Source organism: Panthera uncia (assembly GCF_023721935.1).
Source record: "Panthera uncia isolate 11264 chromosome C1 unlocalized genomic scaffold, Puncia_PCG_1.0 HiC_scaffold_3, whole genome shotgun sequence".
NCBI classification, from domain to species: domain Eukaryota; kingdom Metazoa; phylum Chordata; class Mammalia; order Carnivora; family Felidae; genus Panthera; species Panthera uncia.
The window spans coordinates 71,590,543-71,611,023 of record NW_026057584.1 but is presented as its reverse complement, the minus strand read 5'-3'; the positions used below and the strand labels follow the sequence as shown (position 1 = coordinate 71,611,023).

Here is a 20,481-nt window from a genome sequence, read left to right as displayed (position 1 = left end):
AAATCAATGACAGTGAAGATTGGAATTAAGGAAATTTAACAAATATGTTTCCTGAAATTATAGAATATATTAACTTTCAAGAATTATTCAGGATATCCCTTTGGAATTAGAACACATTTAAAAAAATAAAACTTAGAAGGCTGAAAAGATTAACTCTAGCAATGGCCAAGTGATAATTCCTGATCTCATACTATCAGACTGAATAAATTTCAATTCAAATTATTGCAAAGAAACTACCCTTTTAACATAGAAGTTGCATAATTTCCTGGCAGGAGGCTAATTAAGTTTTAATGCTGAATACATTTGGATATGTTAGATGCGCTGTAAAAGCAAACTTTAATTAGAAAGCAATTTTTAAAAAGAAGTAGTTCCAAACAGATTCTATTTATGACAAAAGCAACCGGATGGCAACAACAATCTTAGAAAATGTGATTGTTTGACTTCTTTGAAATAAAGATAAATGGACTGTCTTCTAAGTTTGAAGAATATAAGCTTAATGAATCTCATTATATCTCTTGTCCATTGTAAATTCTGACCCTGAGTTTCATTAATTTCACATCTCATCTTAATTAAGCTGTAACTTTTCTAATTCTTAGATGAAGTTAAAATTCTATCTTTGCAATTTCTATGTTTTACAGGGGAATTTGTACAAATGAAAAACAGTAAACTAATTTTAATAAAACAGGACTTACTTGCGAAGTTTACCTTCTACTACCCATTTATCTCTCCTCAAGTTTGACATATAATCAATGTTCTTGTCAATTTCACTGTCAATGCAAAAATTTATTAGAAGACATAAATTAATCAATTATGTGACACTTTGATAATTTGATTTGGTAATAAGCAAATTGATAGTTTTTCAGTTAGTAAAAATAATGATTGCCTATGAATAGTAAAAATAATTGAAAATTATATTAACATATTATCATAGCTTAGAGACATATAGGAAACTTAAGATGTCCAATAATGGTAGAAATGCATGGCTCCAAAATATTTTGATTGATCCTTTTCATACAAAGGTAAAAGACTAAAACTAACATATTTAAATCTGTAAATAACAAATAGCAAGAACAAGATGAACATGGATTCATTCACCAAATCTTGAAATACTAGAGTGGAGAACTTACTTTGACTCTTGAATGAGGTTAAGTACTTTAAAAAAAAGCACAAATAAATTGAAAAACTAAAATTATTAATATTGAATTAGCACATAATAAAATAAAAAGTAGCCAGGTTATTCTAGGAATGCCTTACTAAGGAAAATCAGGTAGTCATCTATGATTGAAAGATGTCAAAAAAAGAAAAATTCTGGATTCTTTCATTGGTGCTGGATTCTGGCACCACAGCAAAAATAAAAAAGCAAAACAAAACATTTTTACATTTCCATATATAATTAACAAAATTATTATATATACAAAAGACTATATTTATAGTCTTTTACATATAGTTTAAAATAAATATAGTTTATTATATAAACAAAGACTATATTCAGTATGATCCCAATTTTTTAATAGACTTCAAAGAAATACATGAAGATATTATTAGCACTAATTATCTCTGAATGGTAAGACTAACTGTAATTGTTTTCTTTGTGTTACTCTGTAATTTCAAACTTTCTGTAAGAAAATTTGTATTACTTTGTGATTAGATAAACTCAAGACAGAAAAGAATCACCAACAGAAAAGTCTGGGTATATGCTTACCTCACCACACTCTTACTGCATGCCAGTTCATTGATCAGGAAAGCCAAGACTGAGGCTTTCTGTGCTGGAGTATGAGCCTGAAAAGCTTTGGTTTTCAGGCTTTCCGTAAGCTCAGTTTGTCCACAATGGGCTTCCATAAAAATCTGCAAGATCTCGGAAACATTGTCTCGGTTCACACCAACATTCAGCAAATGTTCTCCAAGAGCTGTTTTGGCCTATAAAAGTTTGGCATTTTTATCAGTATTGATCGTAGCCATTCGTAACATAAAAACAGTAAGATTTTAAAAAATCGATATCACATGATATAGATATTACTGACAAGGACTTTATTCACATTCGATCAGTAGCGCTGTGGGGAGTAGGCTCCAGAGCACTAGTACTGTGGTGTCACGGGTTCTATTGCCTGCTATACTGAATGGATAGGGAAATGGAGGAGTAATTAACAGGCACATCTGGGAGCTTCTCACTGTACAACATATCAAATGTGTATCATAGTTGAAATTAAGATAAATTTTAATGTATTGGGTATCCACTGAGCACTACAGAGTTTTCATGTGCTGGTCTGTAGATGCTTTGATTAGCCTGAGTTATTCACAGTGATTCAGAGAGAACACAGTATAGTTTTGGAAAGCACGCATAAGTTCTAATTGCTTTATGAATTATGAATCCTGTTTTGTTTAATATCACATGGGTATTTCCTTAAGTCAACTTGGTTTTTGCGGTCAGCTAGAGAAAAAGAGGAATTTGGGAATGATCTATATTCCTTAGGTTCTATGAATCAGATTTTTCTAGGTTTGTACCAATTTAACCTGAAGCAAATCTACATTTAACTCAGTGAGACATGTGGAAAAAAACTGGATCAGTCTATACAACCTTCTGCTAATATGCTAACACCAGCTAACAATTCACGGATAGTACAAATTTTAAAAAAATTTATATTTTGTTTTTTTTTACCTTGTATCCTGTAATTAGACCTGGATCACATACAGCAGCTGAGAGGAGCCTCACAAGCAAGTCTTGTACTTCACCCATGCTGTCCCCTATATTTAGCAATCCCTCTTGAAGAACACTCAGGTTTGGAACATCAATATTCACATCAAAGCCCAAAACTTTACCAAAGTTTCGTAAGAACTGCACCACCATGAGACAGTCTGAAAATGTACTTCCAGAGAGAACAAGTCCTGGAATACGAGGCAAATCTGGCAAAGGCTGAAAATAAAATAAAATAAAATAAAAAATAAATAATTTAAAAGCCATGGTTTTATATCTTCTGAAGAAAAACAGGTTGCTATCTTTCTTTTTCCTGTATTATACCAGTGATTTTCCCTCTGGATTTTAAATCCCCTGGGGGCATTTCTACAACCCCATGGTATTAAGTATAGATAGGTTCTTGATTGCAAGTAACCAACAATAAATTTTGGTTGAACTCAACATGAACTTAGATGTCTGCAAAAGAGAACACTAACTTTAATTAACTTACATATTTATAAAACAGAGTTTATATAGCTGGAACAAAAATTAGATAACATAAGGAACAATTTGGGGGTGCCTGGGTGGCTCAGTCGGTTAAGCAACTTACTCTTGATCATGGCTTGGGTCATGATCTCATGATTCATGGGTTTGAGCCCTGCATCAGGCTCTGTGCTGAAAGCATTAAGCCTACCTGGGATTCTCTCTCTCTCTCTGCCCCTCCCCCCACTTGCTCTCTTTCTCTCTCAGAACAAATAAAAATAAACTTAAAAAAAAAGAAACATTTAATTCAGAGACTTTTTTCTTGGACCTTATCATACACACACATTTCCGTATGATTCTAAAAATGTATATGACAAAGCTAACAAAAGTAAGGCTTAAAATGAACATATATTTGATACAGTGCATATGGATTTAAATAAAAAGAAAGATGCAGAAAGATAAAGCTCATTTGATGTTAAAAAATATTTCCTCACTATGAAGCTTATTAAATGTGTTAACTACTGTATATTCCCATTCTGGGCTTAGGAAATTTTCAACATCCAATTGAGTAAACCTAGTATGTATACTTTCACTTTTATTTACAAGCATTTATGCTAAGTAAATAAATAGAATATTAATACAATTAAATCCTCACTAGAGTGTTAAAAGTTTGCTTTAAGCACTTTATTTTGTTTTTGTTTTTAGTTTTTTTTTTTTTAATATTTATTTATCTTTGAGAGAGAGAGACACAGTGCTAGTGGAGGACAGGCAGAGAGAGAGAGGGAGGCACAGAATCCAAAGCAGGCTCCAGGCTCTGAGCTGTCAGCACAGGGGCCAAACTCATGAACCGTGAGATCATGACCTGAGCCAAAGTCGGTCACTTAACTGACTGAGGCACCCAGGTGCCCCACTTTAAGCACTTGAGAAGAGAGCCTGCACAAATCAAGAGACAATCATTATTTGTATATCAGATGACTATGGCATGTAAGTAAATATAGATGCCACTGATCAAGTATAATAGTATTAAGATAATATTGTAGAGATGATATGCAGTATCGATACAATTCTCTAGAAATACCATCTTCTTAGCTATAGTCAAACAAAATGGATCTCTATTCATAAACATGTGAAATCATGCCTGATACCAAGATTATTTTGCTCTTTCCACATGTTTACTTATATATGTTTACTTTATTATATATATATGAATATATTTTAGCCACATTACATGTCTGTGAAGCATGATAGAGGAGAAAACACATATGAGGTATTTTGGCTGGATATACTTCCTGGCTTTCAGTGTAATAAACAGTATGAACTCTGGAATTGAACAAACTAGAGACTGAATCCAAGTTGCCATTTATTAGCAAGTTTGATCTTGGGCAAGTTCCTTAACCTCTTTGTGTCTCAGTTTTCCCATCTGTAAATGGGCATAATAAATACCAGTTCCACAGGACTATGGTGAGGATTAAATAGAGAATTTATTTAAAGCACTTAGCACACTGCCTGACATGTAGCAAACATACTCAAAAGTTAGCTATAATTACTAAAGCATTGAAGGAGATTATAGATTATAAGCCTTAGTTTATGTAAATATCTGTAGGGGCATGGTGAGGAGTTAGAGATTTCTGTACCTAACTGCCTGGAAAGAATCAAATGACACATAGAAATCCTATCTACTTCTATAATTCATCTTTATGGATTTCTTCAGTATTTCTACTTAAATTTAAAAAGGTTTAGGGGTGCCTGGGTGACTCGGTGGGTTAAGTGTCCAATTCTTGGTTTGGGATCAGGTCACGATCTCGTGGTTTGTGAGTTCAAGCCCACCTCAGGGATTCTCTCTCTCCCTCTCTCTGCCCCTCCCTGGTGCATGCTCTCTTTCTCTCTCTCAAAATACATAAACCTACAAAAATAAAAATAAAAAGATTTACAGTGCTCCATTTACGTACTAAGAAGTACTATTATTAACATAGGAGCTCTAGAGAGGTTTATTGGTGGCCATCCAGGAAACACAGATTGACCTAGACATGGAAATCTACGGCTCTGGTTAAAAACAAAAGGCTTTCATAATGGCAACTCTGGCAAAGGAATCAGGTAGGATACAGAAAAATTAAATTTATTAATGAAATGGTTACATAATAAATTACCTTTTGGTCTGCTAAGCACATGTCTTCATTAGGCTTCTTTAGTTCCTTTGCCATTTCTAATTCTAATCTTCGTTGCTCCAGTTTACGCTCTTTATTTAATCTTTTCTCATCACGTTTTTCTTGCTTCAACCGTTCTTTTTCCTTGAAAATAAAACCATGTCCAAAAGTCTCTTTAATCACTGGATGTGTCTGAAAAATCTCCAGTTAACATTTAAAAAGTTAACAAAGTGTTATTATTTCCACAAATAGAATTCCCCTAAGAGATTTAGGAAAAGACTTTGAACTACATAGAAACAATGACTTATTTTGCTTTTTAGTGTTTTCACCCTTTGAATTTCAAATAGTCTTATGACTGTGTGTGTGTGTGTGTGTGTGTGTTTATATTATCGATACTAGTTTAACTCAGATTATTCCATTATTCAGAATTTATTCAATCCTTCCCCAGGTTACAATAAGAGAATGAAATACTTATTAATAAGAGCAGATATATAAAATGCACATGGCTAAATAAATATAAAATACGGTTAGTTAGTATTAATACAAGTTTTTGTGTAGCTCTAGGAAGCAAGGGAGGATTTACAGCATGAAAGCAGAAGCAACATGCTTGAATTGCAAAAGCAGTTCTTTCAAAGTGCATTAGCTAGTCTTAAGATAGCACCTGTAACAAAATCAAAATATTATTTGCCACTATAAACAACACTTAAGGGAATGTAAAATGGATTCTGAAGGCAATTCCAAAAGCATTCAAAAAATATTTTCAGTAATGACAATAATATGGAAATAACTGTCCTGTCTCCCTGTTGTAGGAGATGACACTCTGCTGGAAGAAGAAGTCACGATATTTTCTTTAATACTATTAGTGTCATTATTTTATTGCCATGCCTCAAATACAATTCTTATTTAGAGGAGAAATAACAGTAGAATCATCAGGCGGTTCTAACCTACTACCTCACACATTTGACACATTAATGATGGGTTTACTTTTGTAAAGCCGGTCATGTCTCTTTCTTCATTAAAATCTTTCAATTTTGTTTTTAATTTTTAACAAAATAAAGTCCAACTCTTTACTTTTGAATTAAAACTCTTCTTTTTCAATCTTATCTCCCATTTTTGTAGTTTATGTGGATTTAGTCCAACTATTTGCTATTCCTGATGAACATCTTGTTTCCTTACCTCCTTATATTGGTGCGCTCCAATCAGCAAGGTCATTACTCCCACCTAGTGGATCTGAATCCTAGTTAAACACTACCACCTCTTCCCCATTATCAATTTATCTTAATTCTCATAGCCCAACCTATAATTTTAACATTGCACTTATTGCTTCTTATTCGATAGTGGCATTTTTGCCCATATTCTAGCTATCTCTGTTTCCATTATCATGGCTAAGACAGCACATTGAGTGCTATGCCACAAGGAATAGGGGTAGGTGGGGGACAGAGAGGACTGGAGAGGATATATTCCAGGCAGAGTAGAGAAAGCACAGTGTATCTGAGAAATTGCTAGTAGTTTCCAGGGTGGAGTGTAGGTTGCAGGTTGAACAGTTGCTGAGTATCATGATACAGAGCCAGAGGCTGGGTCATGAGAGCCTTTTTATATGATATGCTCACGTCACTGCTCATTTTTATACTGCCTCTAAATTTCTGGGTTACTGGTTCAAGCAGGCATTTGGAAGGAAAATGTTAAGGAAGCTACTCTGTGAGATTATTGACACCAAAAAAGCGCTACAACTAATCTTATTGATTATAACTGAAAGTTCTTGAGGGTCTAATGACATAAAATATACACAATTAACATGCAACATTCCCACAATGCAGTATAGATTTTTCAAATCAAATTATCATTGGTAGAACAATTTTTTCCCAGAGTTGGATTTTCAATTTATAAACACATGAAATGTTGCTCTAAGAATTTTTCCAGGGAAGGGAAAACTTTTTGGTCACTCAACAGAATAATGAATTACAACCACCAACAGAAAAAACAAATGTCTCATAGATTTCAAAGTGGCTGGTGTAAAATTTTCTACTATATAGGACTAACCCAGAATTCTAATCATTAAGAATCTTAATGATGTTCATAACAGTAATTACAAAACTAAAAATTGAGACTAAAATTCACTAAAAACTGTTGAAAATGGTCACCATTTCTTTTCAAAAAGAGAGAAAGGGCATGTGTGACACTAATGCTCTCTTTGTTGTGCCAACTTCACATTGGTGGCAATATGGGGGTATGTAACACTTCAATGATACATCAACAATGAGTTAGAGCGCATTTCGTGTCATGAGGTAAATATGCCTGACATTCTTGAATACCAGTTTTAGCTAGTGATAGGCAGTATTTTTTCCAGTTAAAAGCATGGCTATAATATGGAATAGAGAGTAAAATGACATCAATTTTTGAGATAAAACAGAGCTTTCCAAGAAATCTTAGAAATTTGTAGGACCTTTATTACTTAAAGACAGGTATCCATTCTTATCTTGAAGTATTAGGGATACTTCTCAGGAAACATGAAGTTTCTAAATGCAATGAATTTGGTGAATTTACTCACTAATTTATTTAATGAACCTTAACGAACTGTATAAGACTAATATAAATCCTGTGGTTCAGATACAAGATAACTTTCAAAGAACTAGAGCTTCTGGGTCCCCTCAAGAATCAACTAATATTTAAAATGGTTTATAAAGACAGTCACGATCTAGTCCCACACAAGTTTTGGTCTCCTATGTCATGATTCCCAGTTCATTTCCCATGCTCTGGTTACATTGTGTGATACACCTGTGTTGAGAAGATAATGTAACCAGATTGAGGTATTGTTTGGAGGAGGAGGAGGAGGAGGAGGAGGAGGAGGAGGAGGAGGAGGAGGAAGAAAAAGGACAAGGAGGAGGACAGGGAGGAAGGGGAGAAGTAAAGAGAAGAGGAGGAGAAGGAGAAGAAGGAGAAAAACAAAGCCAAGGTAGGTGCATACATATGGTGAAAACTAACTCCCTCTTTGCACCTTCCTCCTCTCTGCCCCACAGGTCATTTTGAGTTACAACACTGTACCTTTGTATACGCCATCTCCTCTGCCTGGAATATAGAACTTCTCTTCCTTAACACAGAAATAAAGCCTGTTTTTTATTCTCCTCATAACTACTTCAGGCATTTTAATATTTCTCTTTTGGGGGGCTCCCATATAACTTAGCATTTATTGCACTGTGTGACAATTACTTGTCTAAAGTTGATCTTTTCCACTTTAGTGTTAGCTTCTAGAGGTCAGAGGAACAAACTTATTCACCTATTTCTTTATGGACCTATTCAGTTCCCAGGAGTACAATCTGCCAGACACTTCAAGGAAGTTTTTGATGATTTTATCTTTCTCCCTATCAAGCCTGTATGAGTTCAACTTTCCTCTCCCACTGGTCTCAATATTGTTCTTATTTCCATCTATAATAGTTGTCATATGTCTTTAACAGAAATATTCAGTGTGCCTTAGCAAATAAAAATTATTTAAACATTGATTAATTTGCTGAATGATTAATTCCACAAATGCCATATAAATAATGATGTTAACATTTGTACTAGTCATTAAACATATTCGATAGCCAATTTTTTCCTCTACTTTTTATATTTCATTCTGTGGACAAACATAATCGATGTCTTCTATTTTCAATTATACACAAAAGCAGATTTTAATACAAATTAATAATATTCTACTTATATTTGCAAATTTCAAAATATCTAAGACATATTTCCCACATCTACTCCAAAATTATTAATTTCTTAATTATTTTAATTGCATACATTATGATTGGATGTGCTTGCAAATACACCTTCCCCATATCAAAATTAAATAGATTTCTTATTATCTGATACTTTTTTCCAGAAACTAAAGTTTAAAGCGGGTGTGCTATTTTAGGCCAAATTTAAAGATGTTTAAACTTGTGTAGTATTCTCTCTTCTAGAACTGATATACTGTTTGAAAGAGCAATATTTACCAACTTTTCACCTAAGCCTTTTCATGATATAATATTATGTTTTGTTGCTATGTCAAATACTAGGATTTCACAATGGAACTTTCTGATTTTGCAAGGACATTTCACAACAAACCATTTGACCTAGCAGAGAAGACTTAATACACCTATCACAATATGAAAGGAATGGTAAAACGTATTTTACATTTTGGTTAGACTTTAGGGAAATAACTTAGATTGCCTACAAATGACTAAAAAATATAGCTCCTGACTATATTTTAGATTGACTGTCAATGATGATAAACATTAGTATGGTTTCTCTTAATTTTTTTTGGCCTTCATCCTCCTACCCTCTCTAGTTTTCTAGATGTAGAAATTCTTTTTTTTTTTTCTTTTAATGTCTATTTATTTTTGAGAGAGAGACAGAGTGTGAGCAGGGGAGGGGCAGAGAGAGAGGGAGACACAGAATCTGAAGCAGGCTCCAGGCACAGAACTCGATGAGGGGCTTGAACTCACAAGCTGTGAGATTTTGACCTGAGCCGAAGTCAGATGCTTAACTGACTAGCCAGGTGCCCCTAGACGTAGAAATTCTTGAAGTAAATGAATTCTTGGAATATAAATAATGTATAATAAAATATTAATTTGTTCATCTTATAGTAATAGAATTTTCTGTATCAAAATATTACTGATATCTTAAGAAGTCCTTTAAATTTCATTTCAAAGTTGAAACACCTTTTCATAGCAAACGCATTAAATTTCGATTATCCTAAATAGCCCAAAATACATAGGGTGAAAATTTCAAAATCAGTTTTTTACTCACATAAAAAGATTACTTTCTGGACTCTCAAGGCATAAATGACAGTAGTTACAGAAATCTGTAGCACAATAAATGTATGAAATAAATTTATTCTATTTTAGTATTATAGAAGTTTAAAAACCAAACAATGGATGTGGTAGAATGACCTGCTATTGTAAACTTTTACAACTTATCAGATTGCAAAATAGGACATTTTTAAGAGACCATGTTGCAAAGATGCCTATGTTTTTTGCATTTTACGATGCTACTGGGTCTCTTAGGTGTTTGTTCTGGGCATAATTGGGAGAATACATTTCTTTTGACAGCAACTTGCACTTAAGTTTCAAAGATATAAATATAATTTAAGAGACACAGGTTTACCTCAGGGTGTAGGAAGAATACAAGTATAAATAAGATTAATAATACAAGCCATTTATAGAAGACAGATATAAAGATTAAAAAGAATATTGTTTTATGGTAACATGGAATGTGAGTAGAACAATCAGGGTAATTTTTTTTTAAAGGGGACTAACTTACATTTAAAATATTATGAAAATTATGTTTAAGCAAATGAAAAACTTATGAATCATATGACTGAAGAGACTCTTACATTTTATACTTTAATAATAATTTTACTTTATATGTGTAATATAATATTTAAAAAGAATAAAACCTCCCAGTTATTGTATTTTCTCAAAATCCACCACAGTATTACATAAAAGTCTGTACTTACTTTAGATTATGTATCTATTGTATAGAATAGTTTCTGTTATACCAATGTCCCCTAAGTTAAAATCAAAATTGTTAATAATTCTTGAGTCAGATAATCAGATTTCAATATATCTAAAGTTGATAATAATTTCTCAAAAATTAAATTCGTTATATGACATTTAGTATTTTATTGTGCAGTTAACATAAAATCATTTCACATTTGTTTTTAGACTAATTAACTTTAAAATTAAAGTGCATTATAAGTACATTGTATAAGTACAATATACACTTATACCATATATTTACAATGTCTTCAACTGAAAAATGGGTTTGCTTAAACAAACCCACCTGCATATACAATTCTACTTTTCATTTTCATTTTTCACTAACTCATGATTAATATAAATATAGGATTATAAAAGAGTCTCATGACTTGAATCATGGGTGGGGAGGGGGTAGGGAGGGGTTATACATTGTTTTCTGCTTTTAAATTGTTTATTAGGTAACTTCTGAAACCTGAACTATTCTCTTCTATTTTATGGTTTTGTTTCTTAAAGTGCTGACACAGTCATTTTGTGATAGCTGTATGTTTAACAACCTTTTGTAGTTTATTGATCCTTGGAGGGAGACATACAAAAGACACTAATAATTACTACGGTTGATTATTCAGTTAATATGAGTAAATTATTTATAAATTTGTGACTGGTATAATGTGAAGTTTTAATAAATGAAACAGGAGATTTTGAGCTACTTTGTCACATTGCTTAAATCAACCTCTTTCTGGTACTTAGTAATAATGAAAGCAGATGGGTCTCATATGATACTTGAATTATACTAAGAAATAAGCCTTTTTCATTCATGAGACTATTCTTTCTTACATTTTCTTATAAAAATATTTATAAACTATGATGATATGCTCATGACCCTTTAAAATTAATAAGAGAGCAATAACAAGTAAGATAATTTACAGAAGTCTGAATATTCTTACTAATTGCAGATGTATATAAAGGAAAATCTATAGAAATTGGGATTACTTTAGTAAAAATTTATTGAGTTAATACTAAATCTAAAAGTAAGATCATTGTAGTGTACACAGAGAAACATAAAAGTGATGTTTGTGTTACCTTCTTACTTTGATGGATATAGGGAATTTCTTGGAATAATTTCAGATGTTATAGATTTTTAACTAACAAGGTGAAAGTAATTCATTTTTTTAACCTCAAGTCTTTAAACATTAATCATAGCATTTGCAATTTTGTTTATCCTCTATATTTTTATTTCTTCACAATAATTAAATGTTAAATGTAATAATTAAATGTTAGAATCAAGGGTTACATATTGGCCAGTTCAGAATTTTTTTTTAATATTTCCTTAAATTTTATTTATTTATTTATATTTTTATTTTAGAGAGACAGATTACAAGCAGGGGAGAGGGGCAGAGAGAGAGAGAGAGCGAGCGAGAGAGAGAGACAGAGAGACACAGTCTTAAGCAGGCTCCTTGCTTGCACAAAGCCCAAGGCAGGCTCGATCCCATGACCCTGGGATTGTGACCTGAGCTAAAATCAAGAGTTGGACGCTCACTTGATAGAGCCATCAAGATGCCCTCCAGTTGAGAATTTTTAGTTGGCCCTGCCTAGGTATCATATGACTTTAACGTTGTAAAAAGTTTGTTCTTTTAATAGTTAAAAATGGAAAAAAATATATAGGTAATAGGAGACAGAATATGAAGCCAAGATATGACCATTATTGGCATTAAAGTTACATCTTTTGCATGTTAAGTAATAATAAGGAAATGGACAAGTGCCTATAGGAATATTTTGTTAATATTCACTGAGGTGGCAAGTTCTTGTAAAGATGTGACGAAGATTTGGATTGCCAGTAAAAACATATGCCTAGTTAATGCTTAACTGTTAACACTGTAAAGTTTTATCTCTCTGATATGCTAAAAAAATCATTAATATTTATTTTGTTTTTCCTGTAGTATCTAATCTAATGCTGTCCACAAAATAATAGTTTAAGAAATTCAAAAAAATATTTAGTTGATCGCAGATCTATAGGTACCATTCAGTAGAGGAACAAATCAGAATAAGTGGTAAAATTATCTAGTTTTGTTCACAAGTCTATAGTTACCAGAGGATAACAACATTTTTAAAAAATTTTTCTAATGTTTATTTATTTTTGAGAGAGAGAGAGACAGAGACAGAGCATGAGAGGTGGAGGGGCAGAGAGAGGAGACAGAATCTGAAGCAGGCTCCAGGTTCTGAGCTGTCAGCACAGAGCCTGAGGTGGGGCTCAAACTCAGAGTGCAAAGATCATGACCTGAGCCAAAGTCAGAGGCTTAACTGAGTGAGCCATCCAGGTGCCCCAGGATAACAACATTTTAGGAGCTCAGTTTTACCTATGGGATTCTCTCATATATTCCAATAAAGGACTATTTGTGATATATGTTATTCTATTGCTATTTTAAATAATGGTTCTTTGGATGTTTAGCTTTAAGAAGGAAAATCACCTAGAGTAAAATAAAAGATTTTACTGTTATTACATAAAGAGAATTATATTGACAGAAAACATAATAATGTATTCATTCTTTAATGATTTTTTTATCATCAATTTGTTTTCTTTAACTGCTACTTTCATTTTTATTTCATTCATTCATTCATTCATTCATTCAACTATAATTTTCTAAGCTCCAAACATATACAAATATATACAGTGGCAGACAAGACAGACAACATTCCTGTCCTCACAGATCTTACCCTCCTGGGAGGAAACAGACCATAAACAAGTGCAATAAGTGCAATAAGTGCAATAAGTGCAATAAGTAAGATGATGGAACGGAGGTCCAGAAAGGGGGTATAAAAAAGGCAACATTAGGTGTTCCAGGAAGGCCTCTTTGACAAGTTAACATTTGATCTATAACTAAACAGCAAATAAGGAAGGCCTGGGTGGCTCAGTCAGTTGAGCGTCCGACTTCGGCTCAGGTCATGAGAACTTAGGCTCAGGTCATGATCTCACAGTTCGTGGGTTCGAGCCCCACATGAGGCTCTGTGCTGACTGCTTGCTCAGAGCCTGGAGCCTGCTTCAGATTCTGTGTCTCCTTCTCTCTCTGCCCCTCCCCCACTCATGCTTTGTCTCACTCTGTTTCTCAAAAATAAATAAATGTAAATTAAAAATAAATAAATAAATAAATAAATAAACAGCAAATAAGAACCACTCGAATATTTGGTGCAAGAACAGCAATGTTTTGTAAAAACCCTTTGTCTAGAATAATAAAAAACAAAAATGATTGAAATACAGTACTTAAGAGACAAACTGTATGAGGTAAAGTTGGAATGAGAGGTCAGAACATGTGGGACTGCTTTGTCATGGTGAGGAATTTGGACTTTATTACAATGGCAATGAGAAGCCACTGGAGAGTGTTAAGATGTAACCTTGTTTCCTTTCTGAAAAGATCACTCTGGCTGCTCTGTAGAGAATACATTAGAGAGTACTGAGGAAACCAAGAATGAAAACAAGGGAAGGCAGGTTTCTTGCATTATTGTGTTTTTTATTAGTACTTTATATTTATAAAGTAATATATATTATTCTTGGTATATTATTCTTGGCATGTTGCCTCTCTATATTAGAAATCTATAATGATAGTTTAAGCCAGAGCTGAGGACAAAATACTGAAATACAGGCCTCTCAACTTCTAGATCAAACAGTGTCATTTTAATTAATTGTCATTTATTAAATGCTTATCTCACTCGATAATCTTATAATCCTAGGAGGTAGGTATCATTATCTCAATTTTAAAGAATAGCCTCAAGAGGTAAAGCAAGTTGGTTCAGAGTTGGCATGGGAAATCAGAGTCTCTCATACTCCAAAGCCCTGGATACAGTGGCCATACCTCTATTTAACTACTTTAATATACAATGCATTCCTTTGTAATATATATTTTAACCTTTAACTGATTTCTATTATGTTCTAAATAAGCTCATCTTGACTTATTTCAATACTTTTCTTATTCTGAATTGTCTGTTAAAAGTCTATTTTAAGGAAAGTACTTGGGGGCACCTGGCTGGTTCAGTCAGAGGAGCATGTGACTCTTGATCCTGGGGTCATGAGTTCGAGCCCCACCATGGTTGTAGCGATTACTTAAATAAATAAGCCTTTAAAAAAATAAGGAAAGTTTAGGTCCAATTTTACACATAGAAGAGTAAAGAATAATTCTGAAAGCAGAAGTCCACGGTTGATCTGACTAGGGTTTGCGTTAGGACTTGTTTAGGCATGCTGTAATATTAATTTTGTGAAACTCTAGTTACAGTATTAAATAACTACTTTTATCCAAACGAATGCCGGTCACTACATTAAAAAAAGATAATTAAAATCTCAGCCGAGGAAATGAACACATACATCGGAATCCTGCCTACGTTCTTTCACGTTCTAACAGTTATTATTTAACATTTGGTTTGCTTATGAAAGCCATTAAATCGCGACAAACCTATGTCCTGAGAAACTCACATTTAGAAAGACCATTACTTTAGGAAAAAATAGGTTTTATTCTTAGATAATATTTTTCTAGAAACATGAACTTACTTCTGCTTTTTTACGAGCTTCCATAGCTTTCATAAGCATCATATGTTGTCGTCTTCTCTCTCGTTCCTATTAGGCCAGATAAAATTAGGAAAATAACTCTAGTTAATGGTTTGATTTTGAAATGGAAAAACAAAACAAAACAAAACAAAACTCAGTATAGCATGTTTAGCATTTATAGACAAGTCACAGTAAATACTAAATATAAGACAAGAATGGCCAGTCTGTGCATGTTTTAGTTCAGGTTTAGAAAGCAAATACAAGAACAATCAAAAGCAAAAAGGTAAAGCAATGAACATGGAGACAGTGTAAACAGAAGCATACAAGATTTACTTATGGTCAGTTGTGATGCTCCTTCAAAAGCTGGCAGAACAAAAAGCATAATGGTTGGCTGGAACAGGTCAGTTACCTTACATCTGCTATTAGAAAGCCACAAATATGTACTAGAGGCCAATTAAACTAAGGTTGTATTGTTCTTAAATTTTTAGATCAGGCAGAAATTTATAATCACTTTCACTTCATGGTTTTAGAATTAGTTATTTTTATTTCAAGTACGCTATCATTTTGTAAATTCAATAAGCCACCGACAAATTAGAAAGAGTTTTTTAAAGCTTTTATACCAATTTAGTTAAACTAGTCGTGGTTCATATACAAGCACCAATGAAATGGGGTATTCCTGGTTACTGATGTCTGCCACCTGATGCGCTAGGTAAGACCATAAAAGCTGCACCATGGGCTAATAAATGGAATCTAAAAGGCACAGTATGAAAACAAGGTAAGCACTAGTTTTGTTTGATAATCTCATTTTATTTTAAAATAAAAAATCAGATAGTTATATATCTAACCATTTCTTTTTGTTTAAAAGTATTTGGTCCCCCCAAAGGGATGTTTCTAAAATTATTTCTAAAATTTGTCTATCAAACCAGAATATATTTCATATTCTCTCATCAACCTAACTCAAAATTCCCATTGTATTCAATGGCAGTTTTGCATCTAGAATTGATGGGAGAATATGGGTCATTATCACATCTAATTGTATAGTGATCCAACTTTCATTGTGACATCAGTAATGTAAATTTTTAGACAGCAGCCTTATATAAGGCTTGCACAAATCAATTAAAAATCCTGGAGATGTATCATACTTCTTTATAGACAGACAAGCAGATGTATGCAATGCACTGTGCTGTAAAGCCATGCAGCAGTATGTAATATGACAGCAGCCAGTGCTACACTTTATGCATTGCTATGACAACCATATCACAACCAAATCACAATGCGGTGTTAGATGTACAAAAATAAACATACCCATACCATATCTAGTCTATGCCTCTCCAACTCCTGGTAGAAAGAGTTGGCACAACATTATGAAACAGAAATCACAGAGTCATGAAACCAATTTTTAACCCCCCAAAAGACACCAATACCAAAGCAAGGCAATAAACTCTAAGATGAAGGAAAAACTTAAGCAGGAATTAAATTGGAAATTTTTAAGAAAATATTTTGAAGACTGTCCCCAAATCAGATTTAAGAAAAATCATAAAATGTACATTTTGACAATTGCATAACTGTATGTATACAGACCTGATGCTTCAGAAGAACGGCTTGTTGTCTTCTCATTTCTTTTTCCTTAAAAATAAGAAACTTTTAATATGCAATTTTTAGGGAAGATTTAGAACACAGTACAAATATTAAAAGTTTCTCTTCTGAGGTTCTATAGTCCTCCCTTAGGTCAAACCATATGAAATTGCAAATATTTAATCATTTTTTACTTATGTGGTGGCAATTTCATATGGTTCTACATAATACAGAAAGATTATATGACAAGCAAGGATATTATTATTAGCAAGGATATTATTCAGTAGTCATTTAAACTTAAAATACAATAACCTAATAGCACATTTCAATAGCATATTCACTGAACTGATTAGCTAGATGGTCAGATCATATAAGATACAACTGGCACGTGGACTTTTAAAATTACTTTAATACATTATGTAGTGCAACCTTCAAATCCAGCTGATTAGAACTCTGTCCATTCAGAACATAAATTCCCAAATATACTCTATAATTAAAAGCATCTATATCATTTCTATACACTATCTATTTATGAAAGTAACAAGAGACTAAGAGATCAGTTTCAGATTTTCATGCTCAGCTATAATGCAGGGCACTACCCCAAGGGGGTCAGGCTTAATGCAAACATTCTATGAATATCATCAATTTAAATATTCTTATAAAGGTAAAAATCTACATGATATTAATATCTTTTTTCTAAAGAAAAAAGTAACAGAGTCCATGTAGAAAAGGTAACAAATAGTTCCCTGGCTTTATAAGATATAACTGTGTCTGCTCCTGGAACCAGTAGGGCCTCATTTCACTCAGCAGTCCTTTCAGTAATCAATTATGAGAAAAAGTGGAAGGTGAGGGGTGGAATGTGTATGTTTGTATGTGTGTCTTGGGGAGGGTTGCGGGGGGGGCGGGGGCGGCGTTCAACTCTCTAATGCTTCACAACAGAAAATCAAAACCAAAACATTATAGTAATTAACAATGGCTAATTTTATCATTGGTAAGTAACAGTTGCTAAAATTAGATTTTTATTTCTGTAGGCTTCTCACTTTTTAATAGTTAAAATAGTTGCTGGATATTAAACAAGATAAACTTGTAATCTAAGTAGAGAATCAGATTTGGAACACAATTTAAAACATAAACATCAACAACACAAAATAGCTTTGGGAAGATCATTCTGATTCAGCAAAACTATATACAGGTATTATGTAATAGTTTGCATTTCTGATTTGATGTTTGCTACTTAAGTAAGAGCTCAAAGCATCACATAAAACCTGTACAAGGAAATAAAAAAACATACATACAATATACATACAATAAAACCACACATTATACACATATTGTATCTGTGCTAAACATTTTAAGATAATTATTTTGAGGAGAGCTATTATTTTTGTATAATTAATACTGGTGTAATAGCGTATAGTTTTTATTTTTGAAAAATAAAAACTCTGGTTCTCATCTAAACTAACCTTTATTCGTTTTTCGGCCTCCAATAATTTGGCATTTGCTGCTTCTTCCTTCTTTTTCTTTTTAGCCTGTGCATGCAAAACAGGTCTCAAAGTCATGCAACAGCACCACTACAACTTGAAAATAATCTCAGACTTAAAAATGGAGTTACATGCCTCACAGGTACAAAACAATATGTAACATATATGTAGACAATTACATACCCCCCCACCAGTTAACATTACATTTAACATACTAATCTCATTTTTAATGTATAATTAGCATTAAGATATACAAAAAGTTTTAAAATGTATAAAAGTATGTCAGCTTTTCCTCTTCAAACTCTGTTAAAAGTCTGAAATAACTAAGCATTGATGTTATTTTAACTTAACACTTAAACACAGAAAAAACCATTTTGTAGCATGTATTGTCTTTTTTATAGTTTTTAAAAGTAAAACATGATTGCTGTAGAAAGTTTAGAAAATGGGGTGGATTTTAACTGACAAAAAAGTTACTTAATGAATAAATCAGTAACATAAAAATGCACATGTCCATCCACTTTATTTGAAATTTCTTCAACACTTGAAATGAGATAAATCTGTTCCTCAGATGATTTAAATGACACATTAAATCTCATTTTCCCTAGCTGTGCAATGTGGTTAATTAAAGGTTTTTTTTTTAAATTTTTTTTTTTCAACGTTTTTTATTTATTTTTGGGACAGAGAGAGACAGAGCACGAACGGGGGAGGGGCAGAGAGAGGGAGACACAGAATCGGAAACAGGCTCCAGGCTCCGAGCCGTGACGCGGGGCTCGAACTCACAGACCGTGAGATCGTGACCTGGCTGAAGTCGGACGCTTACCCGACTGCGCCACCCAGGCGCCCCTAAAGGTTTTTTTTTTAAATAGGATGGAAACATATTTCATGAAGCATATTTTGATTATTAAGATTGTGCCATCAAATTTGAGCTTCACAATCTTAAAGTCTTTAACTATCTTGTAGTTTTATAACTATCCAGTAGTTATTATCAGTTTACTTTAAGATAAGCATATTTACTATTTGGGAGGTTTTAAAATTAATTTGAAGGCAGTAAGGAAATATCTGTATATTTCTGGATGGAAAAAAACAAACAGAAAACCTCAATTATCTGGGGTCCTCAGAATTGTTTTACATAGCAATAGTTTTCTGAATAGCTGAGAGGTTATAATAATTTTAAACATTAAAAGTTTATTTTTATAATTATGGATGAAAATAATTTTGAGACCTATGCCTGTTTAGACATAGTACCACTAAACATAATTTAGCTTTTTCTTGATGACTCAGGACAATTGTTCTGAACATCAGTTATTATACTACACAGTTCAATAGAGTAATGTATTTTGGCCACTAAGGTGTTGAAAATTGCTTGCTATTCAACTAAAAATTACATGCTGTTGCTAGGTTTTTGAATTCCTATATATGCGGGTTGGAGTTTTGCTGCATTTTTCCCTTGCTGTCTTTTGGCTATTACTTCTGCTGTTGCCAACATATGTCTTTAGCCCTATTCCAGTAGCTTCAGGGGAAGGATATATTAGAAACCAGAAAATCAAGCTAGTTAAACTGTTTCTACATTTAAAATTTACTTTTACTTTTGTAATGTTTTATTTCTAAATTAAAAATAAATATCTAACTATATGTCCTAATGAGTTTTCTAAAAGTAAAGAATATGAATTTTAGCACATGAACTTTATGACAACTATATTGTCTGCTCAGAGGTTTCCTCTTTATTTTGTCTTATTTTCTGGGTTTTTATTAGACTAATTAGGATTAGATTAGCTTGCTACTTAAATAAGGTTCAGAGAAGATCTTACTCTGCGTTACTTTTAAAGAGAATTTCTGATGAATGTATTAATTTGTATGAGTGAGAGACTATGTGGGTAAAATTTTTATTTTTGCAAACTTTAAGATATATTATATCAAATTTAAGAGCTCTACCTCTAGAATTTGCTGGGCTCGAAGTTCTTTTTCCATTCTGATTTGTTGTATTCTTTTAATTTTTTCCTGTAGAAAAAGTTATGATAATTTAAGACAATAAATATGTAGATGAACACATTTAAGCGGAATGAAATTAATTTAAGGTAAGTACACATTTACCAAA

General features: G+C 32.8%; 1 protein-coding gene across 19 annotated transcripts in view; it reads right to left on the bottom strand.

Moving 5' to 3' along the window:
* BAZ2B (bromodomain adjacent to zinc finger domain 2B) overlaps nt 1-20,481 on the bottom strand; it is a 434,688-nt gene that overhangs the window by 50,001 nt on the left and 364,206 nt on the right. For 9 of the 19 annotated variants that reach the window (XM_049616088.1, XM_049616087.1, XM_049616095.1 and 6 more), the window contains 9 exons: nt 20,319-20,384; nt 18,369-18,434; nt 16,912-16,956; nt 16,636-16,668; nt 15,334-15,399; nt 5,302-5,442; nt 2,657-2,911; nt 1,703-1,917; nt 693-767 (listed from right to left, as the gene is read on the bottom strand). In XM_049616088.1, the coding sequence (XP_049472045.1) occupies nt 693-767; nt 1,703-1,917; nt 2,657-2,911; nt 5,302-5,442; nt 15,334-15,399; nt 16,636-16,668; nt 16,912-16,956; nt 18,369-18,434; nt 20,319-20,384 (962 nt within the window). The remainder of the gene's footprint in view (nt 1-692; nt 768-1,702; nt 1,918-2,656; nt 2,912-5,301; nt 5,443-15,333; nt 15,400-16,635; nt 16,669-16,911; nt 16,957-18,368; nt 18,435-20,318; nt 20,385-20,481) is intronic. The other 10 variants (XM_049616090.1, XM_049616096.1, XM_049616102.1 and 7 more) reach the window with 2 other exon arrangements.